The sequence below is a fragment of the Ochotona princeps genome, chromosome 5, assembly GCF_030435755.1.
Source record: "Ochotona princeps isolate mOchPri1 chromosome 5, mOchPri1.hap1, whole genome shotgun sequence".
Taxonomy (NCBI): domain Eukaryota; kingdom Metazoa; phylum Chordata; class Mammalia; order Lagomorpha; family Ochotonidae; genus Ochotona; species Ochotona princeps.
The window spans coordinates 108,146,382-108,162,305 of NC_080836.1; the positions used below are offsets into that span (position 1 = coordinate 108,146,382).

General features: G+C 51.8%; 1 protein-coding gene across 4 annotated transcripts in view; it reads right to left on the minus strand.

Annotated features, from left to right (window-relative positions):
* The window catches only part of THAP4 (THAP domain containing 4), a 21,306-nt gene continuing 5,382 nt past the window's right edge, over positions 1 to 15,924 (minus strand). For 3 of the 4 annotated variants that reach the window (XM_058665230.1, XM_058665232.1, XM_058665231.1), the window contains exons 3-6: positions 7,161 to 7,320; positions 5,978 to 6,087; positions 5,353 to 5,456; positions 1 to 222 (exon numbers count right to left, since the gene is read on the minus strand). In XM_058665230.1, coding sequence (XP_058521213.1) covers positions 103 to 222; positions 5,353 to 5,456; positions 5,978 to 6,087; positions 7,161 to 7,320 — 494 coding nt within the window. In that variant the 3' untranslated portion in view covers positions 1 to 102. Of the gene's footprint in view, positions 223 to 5,352; positions 5,457 to 5,977; positions 6,088 to 7,160; positions 7,321 to 10,072; positions 10,251 to 15,924 lie in introns of those variants that run through there. The other variant, XM_012930416.2, reaches the window with a different exon arrangement.

Consider the following 15,924-nt stretch of genomic DNA (forward strand, 5'->3'; position numbering starts at 1 on the left):
TAATATTCAAAATTCTCAGCCATAAAAATAAAGGCCTTTTATTTGGTTTTCTATGCCGTTACAGGAACGTGTGAATCACACTTGAGCCAGCTCTGGCCTAGGTCAAGGGATCACCTTCTTGTAGGTGACGTGGAGATGCTGAGTCATGGGCTGTGTAGTGGTTGCCATGGAAACCGTCTGCTCAAGTTTGCCTTCAGAATTCAGCCTGAATTTCCGGGTAATCTGAATGGGAGAACACAACACAACAATTCAGTTTTAGAATTTTCACTGTGCCAGGCCTGCTGGGTCCAGGGGCAGGCAAGAATGTTGGCCAATGGCTGAGTCATCCTGGGAGAGCAAAGGCCCAGAATCAGGTACAGAATCAGGGTTGTTGCCTCAGGACCTTGTGAGGCCTCCACAACTATGGCTACAGCTCACGGATGAGTGTGTGTAAGTGTAGGGGACACTTCTGCTGGTATAGCCTACGATGGACCGGTGCTGACGGACACCAGCCTGTGTGCTGGCACCATTCAGTAGTGCGCTCCAGCTTCCTGTCCACATGCATCCTGGGAGGGGTTGGGAAATGGCTCAGAGGCTTAGGTCCCTGTCATCCATAGGGGGAGATGAAGACTAGTTCCCACCTGGGCTGTTACCAACATGGGACTGTTTTTCAGTCTTTAAAACAAGTGGGAATGTACATGTATATGTGTACATGTGTATGTGCATGTGGCACATTGGTTTAAGTCGCCATTCGTGATGCCCACATCTTATGGCAATGCCAGCATGAGTCTTGGATTCTCTGCTCTCACTCCACTTGTTTTTTTTATTTTTAAAAGATTGATGTATTTTTATTGGAAAAGCAGATTTATGGAGAAGGAGAGACAAAAAGATTTTCCACCTACTGGTTCACTCCCCAAATGGCTATAACAGCTGGAGCTGAGGTGATCTGAAGCCAGGAGCCAGGAGACTCTTCTGGGTCTCCCATGTGGGTGTAGGGTCCCAAGACTTTGGGCCACCCTCCACTGCTTTCCCAGGATGTGAGCAGAGAGCTGGATCAGAAGTGCCGAGATACGAACTGGTGCCCACAAGGCATGCCAACACTTGGAGGTGAGGATTAGCCAGTTGAACCAGCACATCTGGCCCTCCCCGCTTGTTAATGTATTCTGGGAGGAAAGGTGGATGACAATTCAAGCTCTTGAGCTGTTGCTATCCACATGGGAGACTTGGCTTTGGCCTGGAGAAGTCCCACTGCTGAAGGCTTCTGGGGACCGAACCAGTGAACCTAAGAGTCCCCTCCCCTGCCTGGGTTGCTTTGCCTTTCAAATAGATAAAATCTCATACATATAGAATAACATACACATTATATAATAAATCGTGCGTAACACATATTTATATGTACATACACAATCACATATAATACAGAAAATATTAACAGGTGTGTATAAACATGTACCACATATTACAACATACACACATTACCTAATGGCTAAGAAAGAGCATGGAGGGTTCTCTCTGTCCTCACAGCTCTGTGTGCACACAGAGGGCACAGGTCTTACTCTGTCCTAACAGTTCTGTGTGCACACACAGGACACAGACCTCGCTCTGTCCTCTGGCATCCACCCAGCCCTGTAACTGCGTCCTGCTGTGGAGGAAGGAGTGTCCTGGGGCGAGCAGCAGAGACGGGGCAAGCTGGGAAGAGTAGGGTGGCAGGAACACAATGGCTAGAGCCCCCACCCTGGTGTAGAGAAGCAGCCACAGACCTTAATCTAGGACAAAGAAGCACCCATGTCTGAAGGAGGTGCTGACACAGACTTCTGCAATGGGTTAGGCCAGGACAGATCAGGCAAGCTGGGGGCAGCCATGTTCAGTAGCACCCCCTGCCCAAGACAAGAATCATAGAGGCACAGAAGTCCCAGAGAAACAGCTGCTGCTTCAGGCACCACAGGGGCACTGCGAGACATACAATCTGACACTCGCACCTGACACTTGCTCCTTCCCTGACAGAGGCAGACAAAGTCCCACACCAGTCCACTCCCCAGTGCCCAGGCACCAGCTCCCGGAGTACCAGGCTGGCCTCCACAGCACCTGGGCCCCCTCTCACCTTTGTGCAAGAGGAGGTCTGTTTTTGTTGTTTAACTAATAACAGCAAAAGTGAATTCTCCAGAAAAGATAAATAAAATACAAATAAAATCTTTGTATAGGTGTGATCAAGAAAAATGAAAAACTCAGACACACAAAAATCCAGCAAACAAGGCTGTCCAGATGAGAGAGAACGCATTCAGCTGCAGGAAGACAAGTGGGAACCTCACCATGTGCAATTGTAACAAACTGTCACCCTGTGGGAAAGTTTCGGGAGCACCTCAAGCTCTAACCGCAGATCAGAGGTGCTCCTTCTTGCATATGCCTGCTAGAGCTCGCTCTCTACTGACTGACTCCCTCTGCATGCTAGCATGAAAACCATGTCCTTTCTTATGCCTACAGGACACTCAGTCTGGAAAGTTTTGTTTTTTTTTTTTTTAAGATTTATTTTTATTGCAAAGTCAGATATACAGAGAGGAGGAGAGACAGAGAAGAAGATCTCGCGTCCAATGATTCACTCCCCAAGTGACTGCAACAGCCAATGCTGCGCCAATCTGAAGCCAGGAGCCAGGAACTTCCCCCAGGTCCCCACACGGGTGCAGGGTCCCAAGGCTTTGGGCAGTCCTCTACTGCTTTCCCAGGCCACAAACAGGGAGCTGGATGGGAAGCGGGGCTGCCAGGATACAAACTGGCACCCACATGGGATCCCAGCATTTGCAAGGTGAGGACCCAAGCTGCCAGGCTACCATGCTGGGCCCTTGAAAAGTCTTTTGCTGTTAATAAACTTTGGCCATTGACCATCAATCAGTAGTCCATGTGTAACACTATCGGCTCCGTGCACTGCCGGACATCAAACTGCCGGAGTGCAGCTCCAGAAGAGTGCATGGATGAGGCTCAAAGAGGAATGAAATGGACCACTACAATTCCAGGATCATAATGGACAATGTGAGAAAGCTGTCGGCTTTATTTATACAGAAGCCTTCACAAAGGCTGGCTCAGACTTCACACCTGGTCAAGCGGACATTCCTAAGGCTAGTTCTACCAATTGTTTCACCTTGAAGCAGGACATCAGCCGTCCTAACCCTGAGGCCAGGAAGTTCCTACTAGAATCCTCATTCTACAACTTAGTCTTGAATCAGTTAAGGGAGGAAATGCATCACAAAAGGGAGGACCTAAAGATCAAGGAAAGAGGGAAAGAATAGATTCCCACTATACCTAGGGATTTAACATCCTTGATTAGCATATAGTCAATCGGGGAGGAGAACCCTAAGCATAGGTTCCTGCTATACCCTTGATTAACATAGGATCAATGGGAGACATAACACTCTTGATTAGCATATGGTCAATGAGGGCAGCCAAGACAGCAATAATAAAAGGCCCTTTTGCTAAAATGGTATCAGCAACATCCACTTCTGAGCTCACACTGGTAGTAAACACCAACTCGAGGCACCTGGGAAAGCAGCAGAGGACAGCTGATCTCAATGGAGCTCTGGGCTACTGGCTCCGGCCTAGTTCAGTCCTGGCTACCGCACCACCTGGGAAGTGAGGCAACAGATAAAAGTTCTAACTCTTCCATATAAAATAATTTTTTTTCCTTAAAAGTCTTATTTATTTGAAAGGCAGAGGCATAAAGAGATCTTCCATATACTGGTTCACTCCCTAAATGGCTGCAACAGGTGGAGATGAGCCAGACTGAAACCAAGGGCCCGACACTCCATCCCGGTTGCCCACATGGGTGCAGAGGTCTTGACCCATTCTCTGTGGCTTTCCCAGGTAGATTAGGAGGGAGCTGGATCAGAAATGGAGTAGCTGGCTCTCTAACCAGCACCCATATGGGATGCTGGTGCCACAGGTGGTGGCTTTACCCTGTATGCAACAGCACCACAACTCTAAAATCAACCTTAAAAGCAAAATCTTGGAAAAAAGAATATGGAAACTTTGGATAGAAAAATATAAATAGGGTCCGGCACGATGGCCTAGCAGCTAAAGTCCTTGCCTTGAACACACTGGGATCCCATATGGGCGCTGGTTCTAATCCCAGCAGCTCCACTTCCCATCCAGCTCCCTGCTTGTGGCCTGGGAAAGCAATCAAGGACGGCCCAAAGCCTTGGGACCCTGCACCTGTGTGGGAGACCCAGAGGAGCTCCTGGCTCCTGGCTGCAGATTGGTGCAGCTCCAGCTGTTGCAGTCACTTGGGGAGTGAATCATTGGACAGATCTTCCACTCTGTCTCTCCTCCTCTCTGTATATCTGACTTTGCAATAAAAATAAATCTTTAAAAAGAAAAACATAAATAAACCTATGACGATAGAAACAATGTATTATTGGTGAGGAATGAACAAAGAGAAGAAACAGAGCTGTTTTGCAAAGATAGGGTTGGGTGGAATCACACAATGGTGTGGGGGCCACATGCCACCCTCTGGGGAGACTCAAAATGGCTGCAACAACAGAGAACTCCCAGGCATGATCTCCACCATGTGAAGGAAAATCCCCAGGAGACAGAACAAGTGCGGACTGGGGAGGCACCAGTCTGTGGCCACAGCAACATGCACCAATTAAAATGGCCATGGACTCACACCAAGCCACCTGGCAGTCAAAGAGGGCTCAGCTCAGCTCAGTTCTCGGATTTAAAACAGATTCCATGTGGAAGAGGGACACGAAGGATGCAGGGGCTGTCAGAAAGCACCTCCACAGCTTCCAACAGGAAACAAAGCAACAGTCAGTGTGATCACCATACAACACAGTCATGGAGGGGCAGTGCAGAAACAGGACACATCACACCTGGGCACCAACAGGAAGACACAACACACCTGGGCACCAACGGGAGGAGGACACACCACATCTGGGCACCAACAGGAAGACATACCACACCTGGGTACCAACGGGAAGACACACCACACCTGGGCACCAACGGGAGGAGGACACACCACATCTGGGCACTAACGGGAGGAGGACACACCACATCTGGGCACCAACAGGAGGAGGACACACCACACCTGGGTACCAACGGGAGGAGGACACACCACATCTGGGCACCAACAGGAGGAAGACACACCACACCTGGGCACCAACAGGAAGACACACCACACCTGGGCACCAACGGGAGGAGGACACACCACATCTGGGCACTAACGGGAGGAGGACACACCACATCTGGGCACCAACAGGAGGAGGACACACCACACCTGGGCACCAACGGGAGGACACACCACACCTGGGCACCAACGGGAGGAGGACATAGACCAAGGCAGCCCAATAGACAACGGAGGACTAGCCAGGCCCCAGGCCATCTCACCTGCTCCACATGTGGATCCTTTGCAAAGGAGATCCTGGCAATGGAGTGGGATGCGATGCACAGCTCCTGCCCATTCACCTCGCCCTCCTCCACCTCCACGATGCCTGCAAGGGAGGAGTGGTCTCAATGTGGCTCAGGCATCCAAAGATCCCAGGTGCCCCACCTAGTAGCCAGTATGTCCCACATTCTCGCTGCCAACTCCTTACGGTGTGGAGGAGGGGCAGTGTCCTGAGGAAGCACCTGGACCCTGCTCACCCACCTCTACTCACCAAGAGGCAGCAGTGTGATGTGGGTGGGACAGATGCGGCAGTTAGCCAATGCCCAGGAAGCAGGGCTCTGGGATGATTTACCACAATCAACGTCACAAAAGCTGTTGATTTCTAGTAAGGATGTTGGCTGGTGGGCTATTCTGGAATGACCCTAGGGAGGGTAGGGACCATGCCAGTAGCCTCGTGGTGGTACTTAGCAGGTGAGGTGCAAGCAAGATGGGACCAAAGCAGAACTTCGGGGACAACAGTGTTGTCCTGGTCCTGTCCCCATGGGTCCTGGTCCTGTCCCCATGGGTCTATGAGCAGAGACCCCCAAGAGTCCACCAAGGTGGCTCAGGACGAACTCCAAGGCATACCTGTGTTCTGTGCACTGACGAAGGCCACCTTGTTGGTGTCGGGCTTGAGGCGGATGAAACCACACTCCCTGTGCATTGGCTTGTGCGTGTCTGGGTGGAAGGAGTTGAACCTGGATAGAAGCCAGGGAGGTGAGGCCAGGCAGTGTGCCATGTTACCATGGCTCCCACTCCACACAGCAGGCCCCCAGCCCTTTGGCTGCCTCACTAGATTTCATGGCCTTCCCAGACGCAGCCAAGAACTCATCCTTAATAATCTCAGACAAAACCTTTCCCTGCAGCCCACTAGCTGGCCCCTGCCGGCTCTCAGCCCTGTTTGGCAACACTGGACACCCACTCTGCTCTTTCTAGTTTTGGCCTAGGGCCATCAATCAACATGAATGCTAAAGACAGGGGTACAGCCTGGTCTTTCAGGATGGTGACGAAAGGTACCTGCTCCCTGGCTCGGTATGTAAGCCCATGATGTGCACGCTTATTTTGCTCCACAGGGAATCCTTTGCTTGTGTTCTCAGAAATGGGCTTCTGTGGTGCTCGCACATGTGAATACAACCCTAAATACGCATCTCCCATGTCACAGTGTCACGACACAATGGGTTCTCCTCTGTTCTACTTTGCAGTCTCCTTGCAGCTGGTCCCACCCAGGCCACCCCCGCCCCCTCTGCTCAGAAGGGGTTGTTCATTCTGCCAGGGTTACCTTCCAATACTCTTGCTCACCCATGTGCAGAGCTCATTCTGCATTCCTCTATTCAAACAGGTACGACTAAGTCTCCTAAACCCTGCTCGAGCCTGGGCACTGGAGCACACTGACTCTGCCTACATCGCCTACCAGAGGGCCTGAGACTCCACAACAGTGAAGACTGCGAGAGTTCTGCCTCTCAGTTGTTCAAACTTGTAAAAACATGTTTCCTTGCACAATTAAACACATGGAAAATGCAAGGCCTGCCCAGTCCCTGGCAGTCTCTAGCTACGTCCACCTCCCCCTGCACAGCACTGTTCTTATAGCTTTGTGGGGAAGGCAGCTGGGTCCCTGACAGACTCAGGGTGCATGGAACCGCGCCTTCCTGCTATCAGGCACCCAGGGAGACTTACAGGTGCCTGCAGTTCTGTGGCACCCACCGTGAGCCTCAGCCACCAGCTCCCCTGCAATGCTCTGCCTCACATCTGTCTGTCCCTGGCAGAGACTTACGAGAAGTTCAGCATGGGCTGGCCAACATGGGAGATGTGTGCCTCCTCCAGGTACTGGAAAGGCTGCAGTGTCGGGAAGGTCCCGGCCCCTGGTGGGTCTGACAGCCACGTGCCCAGCATCCAGGACAGTGGCTCCACCACTGGGTTCATCTTGGGAGGCTCTGAGGAGAGAAGCAGCAGCGTCAGTGTTCCATCCTGACAGGCTCTATCTGCGTTTCGGAATCATGTCGAACCTGCTTGGGCCGTCACGGCACAGTCTGCAGGAAGGAGGCTGTGCCTCCAGCATAGTTCCCACTGCGAAATCCATCTTCAGAGCCCTCTGTAGTTCCTATAGCAAAGACAAGAGGGGCTGAGGGGCCGAAGGGTGAGGTGATGGACAGGCCACCCGAGGTTGGGCTGTCTAGGTGTGGGCCTCGGAGTGTGTACAGGAACGAGGATAAACACATGAGGAGGGACTGCACACAGAAAGTGGTCAGGGTAGGGACGTGCAAGAAGCCCTGCTACCCAGACAGGCACTGTCCCCACTTGCCGGGGTCAGCAGTGGAAGCTTCAGAATAACGGTTGACGGCAACAGTGGATGCCCTCTCCCCTCACTGTGCCACAGTCCTCCTAGAAGCAGGCCTCCCTGCTGAGCCTGTGGAGCTGACAGAAGACGCAGCAGGAGACGCAGAGTCCACAGGGCAGGTATGGATGAACCAAAGGGGGCATTTCCAGAGTTTCCTCAAAGGAGATAAGAACAAGGGCGGCCACAGTGCCGTAGAGGTTAAAGCTGAAATCTGCAACACTGACATTTTTTAAAATTAATTTTATTTTCATTGTAAAGTCAAATATACAGAGAGAAGAGACAGGAAGATTCTCCTTCCAGTGATTCTCTCCCCAAGTGCCGCAACAGCCGGAGCTGTGCTGATCCGAAACCAGGAGCCAGGAGCCTCTTCCAGGTCTCCCACATGGGTGCAGGGTCCCAAGGCTTTGGGCATCCTCGAAAGCAGTTGAGGGAATTGGATGTGGGGCCACCAGGATATGAACCAGCACCCATATGGCATCCCGGCGCGTGCAAGGCAATGATTTTAGCTGCTAGGCTATTGCGCTGTGCCCCAACACTGACACTCTTTATGGGTACCAGTTCAAGTCCTGACTGTTCCACTTACAATCCAGCTCCCTGCTCATGGCCTGGAAGTGCACCTGCCACCCACATAGAACTGGATGAAACTCCATCTGGGGAGTGAACCAGTGAGTGGAAGATCACTGTGTTTCTTTTTCAAATAATTCAATAAATGAACTTACAAAAGCGGTGCTGGGGAAAACAAGAACCACAATCTTCCTGAGACATGTGAGTGAGCAAGCAGACCTGGCAGGAGTGTGGCAGACACACAGGGAGGAGCAGGAAGTCAGGGTGCCCAGGGCAGTGTGGAGCTGCAAGGGTCCTGCCGGCCATCCCTGAGCAGCAGGATGTCCTGCAGACTTGAGCAGAGCAGGCACTCGGGCACGGGGGCAGGAAGCTAGGGAGGACAACGGTCCAGTGCTGGCAGCACAGGTGGACATGGCCCCAAGGGCCAGTGGCCCAAAGCAGAGCTGACCAGGAAGTAAGAGAGACGAGGCTGTGGGGGAGGCGAGCTGCTACAAAGGCAGTCTGCCAGTGCAGACAGAGAAGACAAGGGGAGGCTGGCGCCTGAGATTCTAAAGAGCAAAATCAGTCACCTGAGAAGGCCCAATTCTACCATTTCCAGAGTGAAACTGCTATTTTCCAGACAGATCCTGTGGCCGTGGTGGTCACCTCACTTGGCAGAGAACATGAACATTCTTGGCAAAGCTCCGGCCCCCCACACCCTGAGGTGCAGTAAATGGGGGTGGGGGCGAGCCTGGCCAACTTGGCATAAATAGTAGACACTGGCCTGCGACACAGTCCAGGGATCCAAGGCCTGAGCTGTCCCCCAAGCTGGGGTCTCCAACATGCAACCCCCCACGTCTGAGGCCTGCAACAAGGCTCTCATCCTTGCTTTAACTCAGTGGGAGCCCACACAGGCCACAGTGCTCTGAGCCAGGCACGGTCAGGCCCCATGCGGATGCCCTGCATGCCTGTTTCTTGCTGGGTTGCTCCTTCCTCACCCAGCTGTGCAAGGCACACACACCTGCCACGTGTCCCTTCACTGGGCCCCAGCTGCAAGGTGGGGAATGAGACAAGTCTGCCCCCTAGGGTGGGAGTGTGGACACTGCAGCCGCCCATGGCCGGGACAGCCAACCCTGGGGTGGGGAGACTTCTGCCAGCTCACCCTGCATCATGAAGGAGGCTGCAGAGGCCCAGTCCCAAGTCCAGCCCTGGTGCACACTCTGTACCCTCCCGCCTCCCTCGCCGTCAGGAGGGACCAGCGGGCTACTGCATCTACAGTTACCAGATTCTGAGGGAAGGAGAGCCTAGCACAGCTGGTCCCAAGCTCGTGTGTGAACTCGCTACATCAGAGGGACTACGACATGAAGCACACCTGCCCAGTGGACAGATGCCCTCCCAGGAACTCTGAGAAGGGCACAGAGGGTGAAAAAAGCACTCAATGGGACATGAGGGTGAGGATGGAGCACCCTGATGGGGTACAAGGGGAGGGTGGGGCACTCTGAGGTAGCGAGGCTCCTCCTTGCACAGCCAGGTGGGAGACCTTCAGAAGCAGAAAGGGAAGTCACACAGAGCAGGTTCCTCCTGCACACTCCACTGAGTAGACTGTGCTCCATGTGGTTATCTTCCCTGAGAAAAATAAGACCAATTGAAAAAGAAACAAAGTGAATACCGTCAAATAAGATAGGTTTTTCTATGCCTCTTTTTTTCTTGATTTTTCTTTTACTGAAAGATTAACCCCAATGTAACATCAAAACTTTTGCAAAAATCTTCTATAGGAAGTTTAAAAATCCAGAGAGCAGGCTTACCCATCCCTAGTCAAGGTTCCTCAAGGTTGTTTTCTGCCAGCACAGAAACGTTCCCACCTGGCCGACAAGGGCCCACAGGAAGTGAGTGCTCATGCAGGGTGCATCCTGGGAACTGTAGTTTTCAGACAGTTCATACCTGGCTGACAAGGGTTCACAGGAAGTGAGTGCTAGTGCAGCATGCATCCTGGGAACTGTAGTTCTCAGACACATAACCCTGCAGCGCAGGAGTGTGTCCTGTGCAGAGTGGGCAGTGGGATGTCCAGTGTGCTCACGGGTCAGTAACAAAGACAGCAAGCTGCTGACACAGGCACACATGTGAAGCTGGGCATGTGCTCAAGCTGCTTCTTTTGGGGGGGAGGGGGGCTCAGGGACTGTCCTGTCTTCTGGAAAATAGGCCCAGGAACTCACCAGGATCTGGGGGCAGATTTCTTCTTGGAGCCCCTAGCCAAAAAGTACCAAGGGCCTGGGGGTTCCCTCTACAGCATGATCACAAGGGAGAATGGTGCATAGGAGACAAGATGCCAGTGCCATCCAGAGCACTCATGGCACAGGGAGCAGTGTCCACCCTGACGGCACCCAGAAAACACAGACTCCGCCTAGGGACACAGAGCTGCTATAATAATGAGGACTCGCAGTTCCAGACGTGGAACACATGTGGGACACTCCGGGCACGGAGCTGAGAGCAGCAGCTGTCAGGGGAAAAGCAACACCCGGGGTTGCCTGACCCACCCAGAGCACAGTACACATTCTTCCCACTCTTGCAGACCATAAAACATGCTACAATACATCTGAATGAACAGAAATTAGTCTGCCCTTAGACCACAAGAATTGCTGAGACGGGCCCGGCACAGTGGCCTAGCGGCTAAAGTCCTCGCCTTGAAAGCCCCGGGATCCCATATGGGCGCCGGTTCTAATCCCGGCAGCTCCACTTCCCATCCAGCTCCCTGCTTGTGGCCTGGGAAGGCAGTTGAGGACGGCCCAATGCATTGGAACACTGCACCCGCGTGGGAGACCAGGAAGAGGTTCCAGGTTCCCGGCTTCGGAGCGGCGCGTACTGGCCCGTTGCAGCTCACTTGGGGAGTGAATCATCGGACAGAAGATCTTCCTCTCTGTCTCTCCTCCTCTGTGTATATCTGGCTGTAATAAAATGAATAAATCTTAAAAAAAAAAAAAAAAAAAAGGAAAAGAATCGCTGAGACACCATGACTGTCAGGGTAAGATGTGGGCAGAGTGACCACAGCTGCTTAGACCCTCCAAGCACAAGGCAGCAAGTGCCCAGGAGCACACTCAGCTGCTGGTGATTACACCGCTATCAGAAAGAGGGACAAAAGACATGCATTCCTCTCACCTGATCGCCATGGATTCTGAGAGCTTTCTACTGGGGCCAAGGTCAAAGTTACATTTACGGGGGTACTTACACTTCAAAAAGTTCATGGAAAATGGAAATAAAAATTTACTTGGGGGCTGGCAAGCTAATCCTTTACCATATGGAGCCAGTATCACACCCATATGGGCACCAGTTTATGTCCCAGCTGTTCCACTTCCAATGCAGCTCCCTGCTTGTGGCGCAGGAAAGCAGCAGAAGACGACCCAAGGTCTTGTTGTTGTTTTTTTTTTTTTTTTTAAAGATTTATTCATTTTATTACAGCCAGATATACAGAGAGGAGGAGAGACAGAGAGGAAGATCTTCCGTCCGATGATTCACTCCCCAAGTGAGCCGCAATGGGCCGATGCATGCCGATCCGAAGCCGGGAACCTGGAACCTCTTCCTGGTCTCCCACGTGGGTGCAGTGTCCCAATGCATTGGGCCGTCCTCAACTGCCTTCCCAGGCCACAAGCAGGGAGCTGGATGGGAAGTGGAGCTGCCGGGATTAGAACCGGCGCCCATATGGGATCCCGGGGCATTCAAGGCGAGGACTTTCGCCACTAGGCCACGCCGCCGGGCCCGACCCAAGGTCTTGGAATCCTGCATCCATGTAGGGAACCCAAATGGAGCTCCTGGCATCGAACCAACCCAGCTTTGTCTGTTACGGCCATTTGGAGAGTAAACCAGTGGATGGAAGATCTGTCTTTTCAACTCTGCCTTTCAAATAAATAAAAACCATTCAAAAAAAGCTCATGATTGGATCCGGTAGCGTGGCCTAACGGCTAAGGTCCTCGCCTTGAACGCCCCGGATCCCATATGGGCGCCGGTTCTGATCCCAGCGGTTCCACTTCCCATCCAGCTCCCTGCTTGTGGCCTGGGAAAACAGTTGAGGATGGCCCAGGGCTTTGGGACCCTGCATCCGCATGGGAGACCTGGAAGAGGTTCCAGGTTCCCGGCTTCGGATCAGTGCAGCGCCGGCCGTTGCGCTCACTTGGGGAGTGAATCATCAGACGGAGGGTCTTCCTCTCTGTCTCTCTTCCTCTCTGTATATCTGACTGTAATAAAATAAATAAAAAAAAAAAAACCCTTAAAAAAAAAGTTCATGATAAACACATTACATATTATAAAAGAGAAATGAAAAGATTCCCCCCCCATTTTTTTTTTTCAACAAAACACATTTGCCTTTTAATTCTGTTTTACATGAACTCTGTGAAGTCTTGCACCACAAAGTCATGGTATTTTATTGTGAGAAACTGGTTTTCCCACATTTTGGACACAGAAAGGATGTTGCCTCTGATCACACCTACTTAGCAGGTGCTCACAAACGGGATCTACACAGACACACACAACCTGCTACAGTTAATACAGCAGTGAGCAAGGTCAAGAGGATGCCCACTGTGGCCATCTGTCCAGGCAGGCCCACCTGACCAGTCCAATTCCATTCTCACCCACAGGCTCCTGGTGGCCCTTCCCTCTGGTGTCCGCCATCCGAGGTATGCACAGTCAAGCAGGTTCTACAGCAAGCGAGCCATCTCCAACCCATGAGAAACACCCTGCTCACCTCAAGTTCCCCGCAGGCCAAGCCAAATACGTAACGAAAAACAAACATACGCCATCACAGAAAAACATCATTTCCAACTAGAATTCCAACTCCCTGGGACACTGTCAAGAGTCACAGGGAGTTGCTGGACGTGCGGACCCTAGGCCTGATCAGGCAGTACAATAGCCATTCACAGAGTTTGCTGACCTCTGTGGACAGCAAGCAGAGCACACTGCTGCCCAAGGTCAGGACACAACAAGCAAGCAAGAATGTGAAACATAAAAAGCCTGCTAACATTGACATTGGAACCAAGAAAGAGAACACTTAGGAATAAACTGTACAAAATATGTGCATTAAATAAGTACAAACTCTGGAGAAAACTACGAAACTCTGATGAACGAAATAAAATTAGAACTGGAAGATTAAGCATTGCTAAGAAGTCAATTGACAGGTTCCAAATAATCCCAATCAAACCCCGGAAGGCGTTTAGTCGACATTCGCCACATCAGCTCAGGCTGCATGGCAGTCACAAACACGAGTAACACCTGGGTGACCTTGGAGTTGGCAGCCTCCTAAGAGGGAACTGGTAAGGTGGACTTCAAAACAGACCAAGAAACATTTGTAAGACACACAGGACTCACCTGCAAAACAGCAAGAAATCCTCAGACGACCAAACAAACACGGGCACGGATCTGGACAGCTTGCCACAGAAGACAGAGACCCTTCCCACGCACATCACTGGAGACCGACGGGGACAACACCTGCCCACATTGTCACTGCTGAGAGTGGACACCCAAGAACTGTTTCTCAGTGCTGCTGGCACTGTACAAGGTGTCCTGGCCATCCTGCCGGTATTCCTGTTGGTGAATCTGCACAAGGTGCACCCACCCACACAGCAGGAATGAGGCTGCAGACCCTGGGGGGGATGAGCTCTTGGGCTGGAGTTCAAGCTCTGCCTCTGAGTCCAGCTTCCTGTAAATCTGTACCCTGGAGGCAGCATGTAATGGCTCGAACTGAGATCCCTGCCAGCCATGTTGGGGACCACAACTGAGTCCATGACTCTAGCTTTGGCCTGGCCTGGCCCAGCCTGGGCTCTCATAAGCATCTGGGAACCCAGTGAAAGAAAGATCAGACACTCTGCTATGGAACTTGGGGGTCAATTGCTGCTCTTCTGACTTTCAAGTTAAGAGCAAACAAGATCAACCTACAAAACCTAGAAGCCACATCATCAAAAAGAAACGTGCTTGGGCTGGGCATCAAGCCCAGTGTTTCAGGCACAGGCACAAGGTGCAGACTATGCTGACAGAGCCTCCAGTGGAAACAACAAATGGGAAGAGCCCTTAGGAGTCACAGGTCCACACTGCTGAACCCGATACAATACGGCAAGACACACGGGAGTCAGGCAGTGGGGCGAAATCCAGCATGGCACAGGGGCTCTGGCACCACTCTCAAACAGCCTCCTGCCCGGCCTACCCATTAGGTGGAACCAGTGGGTTCTGCTAGGGGCAGCTGTAGCAGCAATGAAATGTGACATGTGCGCTCCAGCCCTCTGATAGGTCCCCTTGCTAGATTCCTATCTTATGGGGGAAGGACACATGCTAAGATACCACCCTGCTCGTTTATCCAATTAAGATGTCACCCCTGGGGCAGGAGCTGACATAGCAGGTCAAGTTATAGCCTGTGGTGCTGGCTTCCCTCTATGAGTCCTGGCTGCTGCACTTCTGACCCAGCTCCATGCTAATGGCCTGGGAAAGTGGTACAGGATGGCCCAAGAGGTTGGGTCTCTGCACTCACATGGGAGACCCAGAAAAAGCTCCTGGCTTCAGAACAGCTCAGCTCTGGCTACTGTGCTCATTTGGAGAATGAACCAGTGCATGAAAGATCTATCTCTGTCTCTGTAACTCTGAGTTTGAAATAAGAGGATTGGGCCTGGTGTGATGGCGTAGAGGTTAAAGTCCTCACCTTGAACGTGCCGGGATCCCATATGGTCGCCGGTTCTTATCCCAGTGGCCCTGCTTCCCATCCATCTCCCGTTTGTTCCTGGGAAAGCAGTCGAGGGCAGTCCAGGTCTTTGGGTTCCTGCACCTGCATGGGAGACCTGGAAGATCTCCTGGCTCCTGGCTTTGGATTGGATCAGCTCCAGCTGTTGTGGTCAATTGGGAAGTGAACCATCAGGCGGAAGATCTTCCTGTCTCTCCTTATCGCTGTATATCTGCCTTTTCAATGAAAATAAATAAATCTTGAAAAAAAAATAAGAGGATCATGCTTCACTTAATAAAAGAGGCTGAGAAGAGGGAGAGGTCTTTGCCAAGATCAGGTTTGGAGATACTGTGCTCACACTTGCTTGCTCACTCCTCCCTCTGGTCACACTCACACTTCAGTGTGCGTCACTGTTGAAGAAATCTTGTTCTTACCACACAAGATACCTGTGTGCACGTGCACATTCATATACACATTCATATTCACAGATGGGTGTCTACGTACGCATGTGCACCTGCCCTTCCCACACCTCTGTGGCGCAGTGGCCTGGATTCGAAACTATGACCCCGAAACCCCAGTGTCAGGTGCTGAAATGGGGGAGCAGGCGCTTGCTTACAATAGTGTGTGTTACCTGACCCCTGTCCTTATCAACGCTGGCACAGAGCATTTCAAACATAATTTTTTGGCCCTTCACAATGAAAAAAGTTGTTTTACTAAGCCTTTTGCATCAGGAAAAACAAATACCCAGACTCCAATTGAGGCCTGTGTCCCCTGGCTTAGGGCCCAACTCTGGCTCCTCAATCCAGTTTCCTGCGGATACACACCCCAGGAGGCAGTTCTGAGCTGTCTTTTGGCTGCAGCCACCCCCAGGCTGACTGGGACTGAGTTCCCAGCACTTGCCTTTGACCTATACCAGTCCCAGTAGTTGTGGACACTTGAGGGGTGAGTCAGCAGATGGGAGTTCAA